The 15,839-nt window shown below is 36.7% G+C and overlaps 1 protein-coding gene across 1 annotated transcript in view; it reads right to left on the bottom strand.

Annotated features, from left to right (window-relative positions):
• Positions 1-15,839, bottom strand: part of PREP (prolyl endopeptidase) — a 90,072-nt gene that overhangs the window by 15,746 nt on the left and 58,487 nt on the right. The window contains exon 12 of the mRNA XM_029962753.1: positions 2,613-2,749. Coding sequence (XP_029818613.1) covers positions 2,613-2,749 — 137 coding nt within the window. The remainder of the gene's footprint in view (positions 1-2,612; positions 2,750-15,839) is intronic.

Raw genomic sequence — 15,839 nt, 5'->3', positions numbered from 1 at the left:
GACTTCATGACTTCAGGCTATTGTTCTTGTAGTTATTTCTGGACCCTGTAACCTGTTGGTTTGTTTTTACTGCTTTCAGTGAAAAAAAATTTATTTTAATTTTTGCTGTTGGAGAAAAAAGGAAGAGGAACACTAGTTTCTGATTTAAGCAGAAATAAGATCTTCAAGTCAGAGATTTAGCTCATGTTAATGGGAGCGAAATACCAATGAGAAAACATTGTACTGTCTGGAAGAAATACAGGACAGAATTAAACCACTGGAAAGGAGAAAATTAGATGCTTTGTGAAAAGTTATAAGAGCCTGAAGCTTAAATAAAAAAAAACCTCAGAAATATTTATCCAGTAGTTTTTGTTTTGTTTTTTTTTTGTTTGTTTTGTTTTAAAGGTAATCTGGCTACTACTTGGTTGCATTTCCATAGCTATGTTTCAGTTCAGCATCAGGTGAATGATGGGGCAAGCCTCAGCCTTGACCATCCTGTGGTTGCTTTCTAAGCACTCCTGCCTGTGGTCATCTAAAAAAAAAAAAGATCAAATCATGGTGTTGGGCTGTGTTTGGAACAGCACTTGGACCGGGGAAGTCCTTGTGGAGTATTGCAGTATATAGTAACAAGGATGTAGTAAAACATTACTGGAATTTACCAGGTAAAGGGTGAACTGGATATTCTGCCTTCCTGGCAAAAATTCTCTCTTACAATTACCTTTCCCTGATCTTGCTTGCCTACTTTCGGAACATAGTTCCTCACCAAGTACTCAATTCTCAAGTTATTAACCATAAAGATGTATTTGAAGGCTTCTGCTATCCTTATTTTTCTTTTAGAAAGAGAAAGCTGAGAAAGGATATGTTGATAATACAGGGATAGAATTAGGAGGGAGGTATGGGCAATCATGTTTTATTTATATTGTCAGTGGGATAATGTATTTTGAACTGGAGGTCACTGGTAGTTCTCTGTGCACTTAATTTTAAGGGATTGTTACAAATTCATATTCTTATTTTATGAACTGTATAAAAAAGGTTTCATAGGGTTCAGGAAAACATAGGTCACTGCTCACACCTCCCATCTTCATCTCTTCTGACTGTCAGCTGCACCCTCTTGCTGCTGTTTGCTGGACTCCTACAAGAATCAATTTTTAACTTGCCAAAATGGCAGAAAACCACCCACTCCATTTTGCTGGGATAGTTTTATGTCATTCTTTCAATATAAATCAGCTTAGCAAAGGTTCCAGCAAGCACCAGGGCAAATGGATGGGAAATGGAAGTAGGCACTGTGAAATACCTTCTCTTTTTGCTAACAGCCCGCTCATGTCAGCTCTGCAGAATGTGAAATTTTACCTTAAATCAACAGATACATGATATTTATTTTACATTCTTTAAAAAAGAAAACTTGGTAAGTTCTATCACAGTTTTCAGCATCTACAATAAACTGTAATAAATCTGTGGTTGAACCTAACTAAAAAGGAATTTAAAAACTATTTGGATTATATAACTGTGTTTCTCAAAAACCACAGGAAATTAAAAATGCAGCTTTATGAGGCAGATAAAAAGCTTACAAATAATCACAGAACAAAAGATGGGAGGTCCATGGTTTGAAAAAGTATTTGCTAGAAAGGACGAGAAACTGTAAATGCTATTCAGAAATACAATCACTGCGACCTGGAAAAGTGAGCACTGCTAAGGATTTCTTGAAATGTGCTGCTTCTAAAGCAAGACTAGTAGTACCTCAGCTTAATAGGATTGCTTCATAGTAGATTATTTTTCTGTTGGTGAGCTCTCTTCTGCTATCTGAAAAGCTGCTCTCTATTCAATCCTTTCCCTTTCTGTTTTCCTCTGCCTCACCTAGGAGCCTGTCTTAGGTATTCAGAAAATCGCTGCCTCTCAGCAAGTCTATTCAAACTCCCTTGCTGAAGAAATAAGCCTTTTCTCTAAAAAGATCATCTATTCAATAAAGCTTATGGCTTTTGAGGGCTACAAATCCTGTTTTGCACACAGCATTTTCGATTTACAATGTGTTGCTTTGCATTTGCAGAGATCACATCATTTACTTCTCAAGACAGAATCATCTTTCGTCTTTCCCAATCCTTTGGGACACAGTAGGATTTTGCTTCTGATGTAATCTCCTCTAAAGTATTATATGAAAATGCTGTGAAATTTTAATTATTTACATTAATTTAGACAAACATTTGATCTTCTATAATATGTAGACATAGGTAATTAACTTGGAAAAAAGAAAACTTCCAATGACATTAGTTCAGCAAAGGGTTCAAATATTTGCTTAATATATGTCCATATGCTTTTCTGTTGAGCTCAGTGACAGAGCAGGAAGAAGCCGAGGTATAATCCTAAGGGTAGGGTGCCTGTTGTAAACCTTAGAAAAGCAGAGCACTTCTCTACTCTGACATAAATTTCTTTTGTGAGCCTGGGCAAAACCCTTGAATTCAGAACTAACAAAGCAGACAAATGGCGCCTGGGCACTGATGTGCAGTCCTTATGGCCCTCACCTTGCCTCTCAAGGACCTGAAATGCATCCTGTCAGATCCATCATCCACCCTGCTCTCAGTCTGTGACAGCTGTTAATACCAGATACTTCAGAGGAAGGTATGAAGTACCCCACTTACCTGTAGCTTGGTGTAATTGATATGTTGAAGCCTCCATATCCATACAAAAAGGCAGGATGAGAACCATCTAATTTAATTCCTTTCTTGTGAATAATAAACATAGGGATCTTAGTACCATCTTTGCTAGGGTAGAAAACCTAAGAGAGAAAAAGAAGAAAAAGAAATCCGTAATGATCTTAAGTGCCGTAACTCTCCACAACTGCTGTTGACAAGAATCAGAGGTGATCCCTTCTAAGGTGTCCTAGATAGTAGTTGCTTAACACAGTTCTCACATCTTGTTGTTTTGATGTATGTATCTGCCTGCATACTCTAATTTAGAATCCAGCCTGTCATATTTTACCAGTCAAGCAAAACATGTGGGTGTGAATGGAGTTTGCGGCATGTCCTAAAGTTCTGGTTGATTAGTTTTCATTGCTTTGTTTTAGCATCATTAGTTGCAGCTTCAACTCTAATTAGAACAAAAACGTAGTAAATGAAAAATGACACATTCTTATAATTTTGTTGTGTGTTTATAATTTCTGTGCTTTTAAAGGAAATAGTCCTAGCATGCTTTATAAAGCACACAATCAACAGGATCTATTTTTACAACACATGAACCTCAACAGTAATATGAACCTGCACAACACATTTATTCTGAGCATTGCCTGTAATGTGAAACATGTAAATCCACACGGCACGTTGAAAACAAAATAATCACATTTAATTTTAATCATTGCTAATGAAATGCGAGAAATTTCAAACAAAACCACATCTACCTCTGAAGGCTTCACTAAAACCTGTAGACATATTACAGATAAAAATTCAGTATTTCAGTATCCAGCAGATGGGAAAAAAAAATCAAAACGAAAGCCTAAGGGCATTTTTACACAGATTAAATCACTGTTTCCAACTACTGCCATAACTGTATCTTTGCTGACAAAGTGCTTGCAGAAGAGTAGAATACAAAGAATTTTCACTTTAAGTAATTAGTTGAACACTATAAACAAATAAAGTAAACGATAAACAGGAGAACCACTGAGGTTGGTAACGAGGAGTTCCAGAGACTCTTCCCTAAAATGCCATCCATCAACTCCAGTTGCTGCTGGCAACTCACATGAAGTGAGCACCTGGCCTTCCTACATTTCCGGAAACTTACTGCCATTGGCCAGTTCTTTCCTGATGATTAAAGGATGCCACTAATTTTACTTCTTCTTTCTGAAAAAGGGCCTTTTTTTTTTTTAAATAGCTCTCTAAAAACTGACTTCAGTAGGGATTTCATTGTCATCAGTTTAGATAAAATAACATAGCATTAAATGAAAACTCAAAAATAATAAAAGATGTATGTCAAGATGACATTTGCAATTTAAGAGTTTTCACTCCTATCTTTGCTAAAATAATGATTACCTCTCCCACCAAGATGAACACATGAAAGTGGGATGGAAATCAATTCAGTGAGACACTAAGATACGTGAAGGTATTTAAGCTTCTCCAAATAGACTATTTTCAGCAACTGATTCAATCTCATCTTTAAATTAGGTGTTATTTTTGAAGCAAGTCCAATGGTTTATTCACATAACCGATAAATGGACGTGCTTCTATCTCAAAGATTAAGGTAAACCAAATGGATGTGCTTCTATCTCAAAGATTAAGGTAAACCACAAAGGGCAAGCCCTAAAAAGAAGACTTTCCCAAGATGGTGTTTCAGCCTAATTTTAGAAGCCCTCAGCTTTTACAGTGGTAAATGCTCATGAAAGGGTACTCCTGTTTTCTGTTTTATCACAGATAGGAGTGATCCACTTGTGCCAGTCACATTATATTACTTCTTGCTCATATATTTTCAAATAAGGACTCATGTCACTATAGTCAGCATATATAAGAGGACAAGTTAGCAAAGTGATTTTGGAGGGAAAAGGATGGAGAAAAACACTTCAGAAACATTATTATGAATGCTGGAACTCACCATTCAAGGGGGGAGATGCCAAAAATAAGTATCTTCAGCCTTTAGGAATGCAACAGCAATGCTGTGTGGTTGACAGGGCACTCCTGCTGCATTCAACCCTTGGTGCTATTCTAGGAGCTGGAGCAGTACAACAGCCCCGAAATAGTTGTAGCTCACTTTGTCTCACACTGAAGTCCCTATCTGTCACATGCCAGAGGGGTCTCAGTGCCAGAAGGAATCACTTTCGATTAAGATGCTGGAACCTGAGGCATAAATTTATAGCCTCGAGTGTACTTATTGTGACTCAGGCAGAAAGCAACACTGTTTGCACAGTTAGTCATTACTACAAACTACATGAAGCTTAAGCTATATAAGCTACACAAAAACGAATCTCAGTCATTCTTCCTTCATGCACACATATATATTTATAGAGTGGTGTGTTATTTTGTTTTTAAACTTAGCATTTGAAAGCAATTTACATTCCATTTTCATGGACTAAAAAAGTCAGTGGAAGTTTACCTCTAAGACAGTTTACAGAGTAAATTTTACACGTAAATACAGTTAATGACTGTGTGATTGGGCTTGTAAATTTACTTAGGAGTTAAACAGGATTAAAAGGTTCTATACATTCATTCCTGGAAAAGTATTCATCCTCTTAATTATTATTTGTCTTAAATGTGCAGTATTTATGTTAGGTGAATCTTTACTTAAGGAAGATAGGAACAATCAGCTGGCATTGTAGACAGAGACCTAAATTCAGAAAGACTATGGTTATCCACCTCTGCCTCTGCAGTGACAAGAAGCATCCTCTCCATCTCAGGTCACAAGGAGGCAAAACTAAGTACTTTAAAAAAGCTAAGAGAATTTCGAAGTAAGAGGTTGAAGACAAAGTTTTTCTTTCATTTGTCTATAGAGATAATACAGACAGACATTTATACGTACACACAGAACTAAAAATAATTTTGGCAATCATCCATTATGCATTTCTTTTGTGAGTAAATATGAAACCAGTATCTATGAATATTAAATGAAATGAGGCAATCATCACAACAGATAAATAAACCTAATCTGCCTGAATACTCACATTGTGTCACATAATTAAAAACACCGAAGACAACTGACATTGAATAGAAACTTCCATTTTTAAAAAACTCAGCCAATTGAGAGTATTTAGTTTCACTTTTTCTCGCTTTCAGAAATATTTTCTCTGTTTATATAATGGCCACATTAAAGGATGTAATTATAGTTGTTTGGTGAAGAAAACTGAATGTACACGTGAAATTATCTTGCTTTTACAAAACCTAAAATCCTTCTATGCAAAAACCAACTCCAAAATTGCGTACATTTAAAATTAACCTTTTAAGGTGAGATTCAACACAGGTTTTGAAATACTGCTGTAAAACACAAATTCAAGATAATATTATCCATATGGGTCTAATGCATATATTTTTAAACTGTGAATAATATCTGAATGTTTAGAAACATTTTATCATTTTTCTGACTTGCTCATTAATGGCAGAGAATTAAAATCCAGTTAAAAAGTGTTAGTTTGGCTTTTCAGAAAGGATTATTTCCTGCAGATAAAACATGAAATTTACACGTGAAAAGAAACTTTGATTTCTGGGACTCAAAAACATTCCGTAAGCCACAGTTGGCTAATTATTCTTAGAAAGCCAGTAGTGATTCTAATAATGTCTCTCCCAAACCCTCTTTCAAGATTAGATATTACATATCAGAAATAGCAATTCTTTCCATGTCTTTGTGTGCTTGATCAAAACCAGGTAAGAGTTACACTTTTCATTAGATTGACATTCATTGTGTAAAATCCCAAAGAATTACACAAAGAGCAACTAAAAAGGTATATAAATCAAGCCTGAATACTCCTTATTAAAAACGCTTGTTCGATAATTTAGGTTTAATAACGCCACAACAATGCCTTTAAAATTAGTTTTGTTCCAAAGTTCCCTATATACTTTTCCTGAGAGAACTTCTTTTCATGTGAAACAAACACAGGATTTAGCAGTCTTGGTGAAATGTAGCAATTGTTTTCTGCTTCTAGATAAGTGTGGTTGCCCCCACACTGCCGTGGCCACCACAAGGTCACAGACAGTGCCGGGGAAGCAAAACACCCTGTTCAGTCTCAGCAGCCACAGGCACGGCTGTGCTGAGCAGCCAACTATAGGGAATGCCTACTTCAGTTTTTACTCCTTGGAACTGCATTTCAAGCATCCAGTTTCACACAAAGCATTTCCTTCATTAAGTGAGAGATGAAGACTTCTCATCACACTTTGGTTTTTTTATTCCTATATACAGCAAGAATCAGAAGTCAGGAGAAATAATAGAGAACTATTACCACTACAGAGCAAATCCACAGGATCTGTGGCTTCCCTTCTTCAGAGGGGAATCCTCACCAGTCTTAAAGCCTATTAAATTAGCTTCAAAGCAATTCTGTGTGGGTTGCAAAGCTTGCTTAACACAGAGCTGGACATGGGCCAAGGTAACTCAGCACAGTAAAAATTCATGCAGGTAAAACTCAGAAAGAAGAACACCCCCTACAGATGTTTGCAAAGGCACTATGAAAATAATCAAGGAGCCTTTCAGAAGAAATTGTTTCACCACCTACCCACTAGCACAAAAAGCAGACTCATGCTGAGAGAGGCAAAGTTAGAAGACGGTTAGAAGAAATGCCTTGCTAATAAGTTCAGCTGCTGAGATGCAATTGATTGCAGGGAGGTATCTAAAAGGATGAGGGGAGGATGTAGGGGAAGACGAGAAAAATACAAGTGAAAAATCAGAAATCCTGTAAGATTGGCATGGCATATACTTTTAAACCCCACTTTTCTAGATTAGTTAAAAGGCAGCATTCCCCTTCACATAAAGCCTTAGTGGTAAATGGGATCCAATGAGACCCCCCCCACATTCACTTGAAAGACTTCTTGCCTCTTTTCTAAATGTTTATCCTTTCAGTGGGATCTCCAAGCTTCCTGAAGTAGAATAATTAGCACCTGCCACACAGTTATTCCTTGTCTTTCATCAATTTGCCTTGAAGATGACTTGGTGTACAGTGTAGATGCAGCCAGATACCAGATAGATAATATTTACCTTTTCATTAAAATGTAGGTTGTAGTCATGTTGAACAGAAAAACATCCCAGGAGCCTTTGTAAGTTACAGTCTATTTTCTGAATTACCTCTGTGCTTATGTATTCAAGAAATCCAGTACTATGAACTAGTATAGCATGAGATAAACAAAGGGATGTCTTGATGGAAGTAGTACACCTTTTTGAATAAAAACATAAATAACAGCTGCTGGCTAGTCCAACTTCTGTCAATAAATCAAGCTTTACTTCATTGAGTAAACTGTCCTGACAGGAGACAGACAACTCACTGTAACAGTATGTAGGCATTAGAAAGTAAACACTACTTATTTTTACCATGCTGGAAATCAGTTCAAGTTGTAATGAGAAACACTGTAAGAATAAAAATGTAGAGGCAACTTACATGAGGTAGAGCAAGGGAGAGAACTTACCTTCTCCAAACTACTGCAAAATAACTATTCTTATTTATTACGCTGTGGTAGGGGCACACATGTAATCCAATGTGCTGAGAAACAGACACATTCACTCAATCAGTAATTAGCTAATTCAGCTTTTCTGTTTCTGACCCCATCTTGCTCAAAACTTGCTTGGTTATCTCCACACGGCCCCACTTCTGAGTGTTTATAAGCTTCGAAAAGATGACACAATCACTGTTGGATTTTCTCCCTAACACACAGGCATCTACAGAGTTCAGGGTGCTCAAATATCAGGTGTAAACCTGAATTCAAAAATTCCTGCACAGAAAAAACTCAATTTTGACACTGGTGATGTCAAGTACCCAGCTTCTGTGAAAAGCCCCAAGAAGACCAATGTATTCCCCTTATATTGCCAAGAAGTTTTCTTTGTGACTTTCAACAGCCAGGCAATTTCAGAGGGCTCTACTCTCTCTTCCTTAGAGAATCATGTTTATAGATGTAAAGTTGGTTACCCAAAATCAGAGGTGCTATAAATCACTAAACACCTACAAAAATTCTGCATGTGGCTAGTATAATAATAGAAAAAATAGTTGATACTCTTTGTTCCTGCTTTTTGGTTTGAGAGGAAACAGAGATCATCTGCACTGGGCAGTGCAAGTTTCAAAATCAGTTCCAAATCACTTATCCTGTGCATTACTTTTTCTGAAGTACTTACTGACATAAACAGGTCAATACAAGTATTGTGAAGCACTTCCACGTGTGTTTTCTCGCACAATTTATAGCTACATAAATTTACTTTCTAGAGCTTAAGCCTGAATTTAAAGTTACCCATTTGTGTCCCTACATGATTAAAAAACCCACCAAAATGGTAGCAAAGGGAAAAAAGCCCTTGAGAATGGTCAAGGTAAAACTAGAGTCCTAGAAAATATCTGTGGTGCTATCTTCGAAAAAATAATTCTAAGGATCAGATGCTATTGATTTCAACAATTCTGTCTTGGTGACCACTTCCTTGCCTTTGAGACAGTATTATTGTTTCCAGATTTGCAGTACTCATTTGTACAATGAAGGAAAAATCACTCAGTGAGTAGCAAGAAGCAGAAGAGAATTATGCGGATGTGTTTTCATTCACTGTTGTAACAATACTTCAGGAAAAAAATTAAACCAAATCCAGTATAAAGCAAGCCAGCAAAAAGTTCAATTGCTGGTGTAATTTTCAGACAGATGCCAAAACAAAACCTTTGAAGATAATTCATAACAGAAACACCAAGGAATGTGCTGATGCACCCTTGTAATACTGTTAGAACAGGGCAGAGATAAACAAGTAACAAAAAAGGAATGCTTTTTCGTTTTTTTTTAAGCTAAGGACAGTTTGCAGCAATCCTTTCTTGGGCAAAATGTGAACAAGACAGCAAAATTCAACAAACTTGTTTCATACATAAGGAAATCCACAACTAATAATCAACTACTAATAAGATCAAGTATCTAATGATGTCAAATCAACTCGAGTGAGTGCTAACAGTTCAAAAACCACTAGTAAGCAGAAAGAAAATGTCACGGATGTTATTGTTAATAAAAGATTTCCTAATTTCGGCATTCTACAATTACGCTTTGAAGCTTTTCTGCATCTTCTCTATTTTTAGCTGTTAGCAGGGATAACTGTGCACTATTACTTTCAAAAATAATTGACAAATTGGCTGAAAAGCAAGCAGTTCAGGGAGTTGTCAAGGAGAATTTATGTATCAATTTTTCCCTGTCTGTGAGAATGGAAGCCAGAATTAAGGAAATCATCTATTTCTTTATATCATTCATCTACACAGTTGAAAAACTAGTTACTGTGAATAACAATGATAGTTCTTAGAGGCTTCCCTTGTCCCATAAATCTCCTGGGAGATGTCTCAAGGACAGAACAGAAATTATTAATCTAAGGAAAGATAATATTCTACCAGTACTTCTGAGCAGTGTTGATAAAATCAAATCAACAGCTAAATGAAGATGCAAACTAGATTACCCTTAATAAAACTGCACACTGATGAATTTGTGCTGCATCATAAGCAGAAAAAAGCCAAGAGAAAAAAGCTCACATAATTAGTGATTGAACTGTTTCTGAGTAGAAAGTGAAGTGCTATCTTCCTTTCTTTTCCTTTGAAAAAATGTTCTTTCAGAATGCTCCAAGATTTTGTGATTTCTGAGTTTTTACTACTTCAGTTCTTATACTGAGGATGAACAGAGAGGTCTCCTGAACAATCCCATTCACATATGTTCCATTTACACAAGTCTACAACTGCATCTCTGGATACTTATCAAAGCACTTTGTATTTAACTAGTCCTCTCTCTTTAGCAGTGAATGCCAATTAAGAAAAACAACCCACAAAATCTGTTGACACAACTATTAACTAAGAAGATTTTTTAGCTCTTCCTTACCTGTTATCAGTGCAATTTTTTTGTTTGGTACAAACAGTGACTATGTCCTTGAAAGTGGCCAGCAACACCAATGTATTATTAAGAGGTGTGATTGTGCCATAGAAAACTGGTAGGAGAGGTTCTCCAAAACCTCCTCATTACTATTTATTAAAATTATTTTCTCAGTACAAACTGAACTGCTCATAACTATTATATGTTCATCTTAATATGTATCCTTTTCTACGGTAATCATGTTCACACTGAATGCAAGAGTCAAAACTTAAGGTTATAAGATATGCTACAATTTGCTTCCCTTTTTCCCTCTCAACAGCAGAGTCTGCTCTCAGGAGTGGCCACACAGACTCATTTACTTTGCAGAGGCTCTCATCTTACATATGTCTATGTAAAATCTCACCAACATTTGAAATGGCTGTTTTCCACTCTCAACTCTATTCATCTGTTTTCCACCATGATGATGAATGTTAATTAACAACAACAAAAATCCTAATCCACCAAGTAGTTTTGACCCTGGGTGAAGACAGTAAGTATAATTTTATTGGGCTACAGTGATTAGGAGTATAATTATAACTCAGAATATCTCTTGAGATATACATATCTCAGAAGTTTATCTGCATTTTTAATTAGCTTTAAATATTAGCAATTCTAATATGTTTTTATCTCCTTTATGTAGTTAATGCATAACAATCTTTATTACTCTTCCAAACATAATATATCTCTCTGTTCTGTTTCAAGCTGTGGTTGAAGAGCCTTGTGACGGTCTTCATTTCTATGCCATCCAGCACACTGTTGAATGTGGTCTGCAACTAAGACTCCAAAGAACTGCAATAATGCAAGTAAATAAAGGAGCAACAACTTTCTAATTTGTTCTCTGCAGGCTGCTCTACTATCTTAAACCTCTTTGTAACAGTTGTATGCAAAGCATAATAAATAACTGCATAAAATAGTTATCAACTTGCGTGTGTTTGGAGGCTTGGAGCTCTGAAACACAAACCTCCCAGCTCTGCCAGAGCCATGTCTATTCTGAAAGCACTCCAGTCCCCTGGTAGCCTACAGGGACACCATTCAGAACGAGAGATGCATTCACTGTAAAGTATTTAAATGGAGTATGGAGCTGCGGTGAAGCTTAATTGCTAACAGGAAACATTGAGACTGCAGAAAAGAGGGAGTGCTTTTTTGAAAGAGTAACAAACAGAAGACAAAACTACCTGAAAAGGTAAAACTCAATCCAGCAAGGCCAGAAATGTAACACACTGTACTCTAACACGTGCAATCACATACACGATAGCAAACAACTGACTAAAAAGTAATTTAGAAAAGTATTTTGGAATTGCAGTGCATGCCAAACTGAACTTGAACAAACAGTGAATCGTTAGAGAAAAGGCAAACTCTACATGGAGACATATAAAGCAGTCTCAGTCACAAGACATATGAAATAACCCCTTCTGCTGCATTCAACATTTGCAAAGCCTCAGACAGAATGTCGTGTTTAGTCGAAACCATGGCACACCGTATGTGTGTATGAGCATCTAAACAGATTCCAGGGAGGAGAAAGAAGCGTGACAGGAGGCCCAGGAAGTAGAATCCACTAGAAAAACCCAACAGAGTGCAGATTTTTCTTTTGTTTGGTTTGGTATTAGTCTAAAGGAAAATATAATTGAGGGACACATGGTGACAGTCTCTAAATATGCAGAAGCTTGGTGTAACTAGAAGAGAACTATTTGTCTTCCACGTCAGTGAGGGACACAAAGCAGTGCATTTCAGCTGCAACAAGGGAGTTTAGGTGAGACCTTGTGGCATATACCCTGCTCCCTCCAAAAGCTTTTTAACAGTAAATTCAGTGAGAACCTGTGACAGATTGCCTAGGGAGTCTGAAGGCTTTTAAGAATAAGGCAGACAAAGAACCAGTCGTGAATGGTACAGGCAGAAGTGGCCTGTCACAATGCCCAGGACAGATCAGCATGCTCCGATTGAGCTTTGAGATTGTTTTTATACAGGTTTTATATGATATCAAGAAGAGAAGCTTCAAAACCAGAAGTGGAGAAGACAGACTCTGAAAGAGAACAAGTGCCTCCATTCTCACTGCCTTTTGCCTTTCACAAAACCACAACTATTCGAGGAACATGAAAGCCATCCAGGGAGTTTACATATGTAATAAAAACTACAGGAGCAGCTGGTGAGAACAGAGATACATTCAAAAATTCACCACTTGAATTATGAATCTGTATTAGTTAAATTGCAGAAAATGGTTTAAATATTTATATATTAAACATTTACATTTAAAATGAAAGAAAATATTTTTAAAACTCTATATTACAGAATGGGTAAATACTTATTAACAGAGTGCACAATATTTTATTCTCAAGTAATATAAGCTTCACTAAGAAATAAATGACTATAATTACTATTATTCTGGAAATCTGTTTGAATTTAAAAACCATTCTCTGGCAGAGACAGATACATACCTGTGTAATTAACTCTTACTAAATGTAAATTCCCTTCTTCAGAAACCCAGTGACTATTAAACAGACTTACATGACACTGCTAGCACAGTACTGAAAAATATAACCAGAAAAGTGGTTATCTTGCTGACCTGGTAAAGGAATTCAATGTGTCTCCCTGCTAGATCAGTGGCTCAAATGCTGGCCCACACTAGTGATGACTGACAACTGCAATCATCTAATGACCTTTTGCCAGCTGTGTGAATAAAACCAACAATTTTTGTCCCAGAGCAATCTGTCCTCAATGAAGCATTATCAGCACAATTTAACAACCCCCCAGCCAGGCTCCATGAGGGAAAGTTACGGGTAGGCAGATGGATAGAAAAATTCCCACACTGAAAAGGAGCACTCTCATTCTGAACAATGTTGGCATGCCAAAATTTGACATTTAGTCTCAAAAAAGTGATCAAGAAAAGAAAAGGAGCAGCTACCACTTCTTACTTTCAGTAGAGGACTATGCAGGCAGTCCTTAGTCTGCCAAAATTTCCCATTTTTATGACTACTTAGTCTGAGCAAGAATTAAACAGCCACAAAGAAGCTTCAGAGCAGTTTTTCTGTAGAAGCATTCTGTATGTTTGATCCTCCACCAGTGATGGTATTGGCCATACAATCTGCACTACACAAGACACACAAACACCATAGTGATCAAAAGACAGTGTTTTGTCAGCATTTATTACTATTAGAGATATCAAGATGGTGGCTTTTTATTGATGCTGAAGTTGTATGAACTGCCATTTGTGTAAGATTTTAATAACTGTCTTGATTAAGTTTTCAAACCACACCTGAAGACTCAGCTCTGAGGATTAGCAAACCAGTGCTATCAGAACAGCAAAGAATATCCCCTGTGCAACACCTCCATCAGTGTGCAGCCACAGACAAATTTCATTCTGAATGCTTCTGCTCCTATAGAATGAAGTTAATAATACTCACTGCCTTTGAGAAATAACATTGATAAGCCTATACAAATGGGAGAAGAAAAGTTGAAAGTAGATTCCTACTGAGAAACAATAAATAGAATTTTTATTTATCTTGTGAGTAAGAAAGTTAATTAAAACAGTAATGTGTTCATGCTTAATTATTGGAGGTGCATTCAATCATAGGAGTGAATATGAAAGCTGGAGGAAAAATAGAAGGGAAGAAAATCTTCACTGACTTATTCAGAAAAAGGACAAAACCTAAGCATTTTCACTACAACATTATCATTTTAGTATCTCTATATTGGCAAAGAATCTACCTACTGAGATTCCTGAAGGCTCAACAACACATGCTCATTTCAGGTGTCTAAGTGAACAAGTTTTTAAATCATTTTCCTGATGGCGAAAATATATTTTGTAATTTATTGTAAAAATCAAAACTATTTATTTATAATTAACAATGCAATTATTTAAGACACGGGAGGCAATTCTTTTAGCTCTACTACAACTGCTTCAGCTCTTGTTTGAAACTCCTGTGTTTAAAAAGGGATTCTCTACACTGTGTTCAATGGTTACAGGTCTGTTTTAGGCCATGCTATTTTGCCTTGTGTTTTAAGGAATTCTGACAAGGAAATGGAGCATGGAATGCAGCTTGGGTTAAGTAAATCAAGTAACATCTCTATTAACTAGAAGAGTGAAAAACAAATCACTGCAAGTTCAAACAAGAGTTCTACTGAGGAAGGTACAAGAATAATATTTCATAATGAGTTTTAGTTAAACTACTAAGCAATTGCTTCTCTCAAAGGCTTAAAATGAATGCTTTTATAAAGTCTAGAGCATGAAGGTTCTACAGAATCTTACATTTTAAGAAGCTCTCCCATTCCTTGCACACTTAGTAGAAAAAATAAACAATGTACTATTACAAGCTTGGAACTAGTGAATCACAAAGTCTGTATAATGATCCAAATGAACACAGAGAGTATTATTTTAGTATTTTAGCATTACTCTCCACATTGTGTGGACTAGCATTGTGTTAATTCTTCCTAAAAGCAGTTTTGTACTCCTCCATCCCAAACCACATTTCCATTGTGCATTCTGCTAAACAAAAGCTCCCAACTTCCTAAACTGTGCATCAATCCCCTGTGGTATATAAGAAGGGGACAAAGCAAATCCAGACACTTACACCTTAAACCAGGATTTGAACTCGACTGGTGAAGAAAGCAATACAAAGTCTATCCCTTCACCCTCTTACTTGAAATAGAGAGATCTTGTTCCTATTCCAGATACTTAAGGAATATCTGAGCTGCATTCAATGGAGTTGCTCAAATATGAGTGTAGAATCAACTTAAATGGTAGACAACTGCTACTCTGCTGCTCCAGCATATGGATTTCAAAGTTCAAGGATATGTAAGGTCATCATAAGAAATCTTTTACTTGATACTCTTTCTATGCATAAACGCCTTGATTCTGACAATTTCGACCCTTAAAAAGGAGTGTACTGTGGCTGCAAATCCGTAACATATTTAATATACAATCTCTTGGCTTTCAAGAACTATGGGGTCTTAAAACTAGAGCACTACATTTTCAGTTAGTGTTTCTTCACTCACCTCCAATTAGAAGAGGTAATGGCAGATTAAAGTGGTGTTTGTAACAACCATATGCCAAGGGTGTAAGATGTTAAATTCACATAGGCAAACTGCCAATGCTGTCACAGTTGTCACTATCATTTTGTTGATGTCCTCCAGAGCCAGACTGGTGTCTTGGTGCCAAAACCACAGTCACTGCCAAAACACTAGGTGAGATCAGAGCTGAAGACTTCAGCCCTCTTCTTGGGAGCTCTGAAAGAAGTGGCTCAAAGTTTATTTTCTCCCTGCAAGAGGGCAGGTGTCTACTACACTGTGGTGAGCACTAAAACTGTGGTGTTTGTCACATTCCTTCCTCCTCCCAATATTTCCTTATTTTCT

This window comes from Manacus vitellinus, unplaced genomic scaffold, assembly GCF_001715985.3.
Source record: "Manacus vitellinus isolate BGI_N305 unplaced genomic scaffold, ASM171598v3 scaffold_4_pilon, whole genome shotgun sequence".
NCBI classification, from domain to species: domain Eukaryota; kingdom Metazoa; phylum Chordata; class Aves; order Passeriformes; family Pipridae; genus Manacus; species Manacus vitellinus.
Note: the sequence above shows the minus strand (reverse complement) of the source record. Positions and strands in the feature narration are given on the sequence as shown.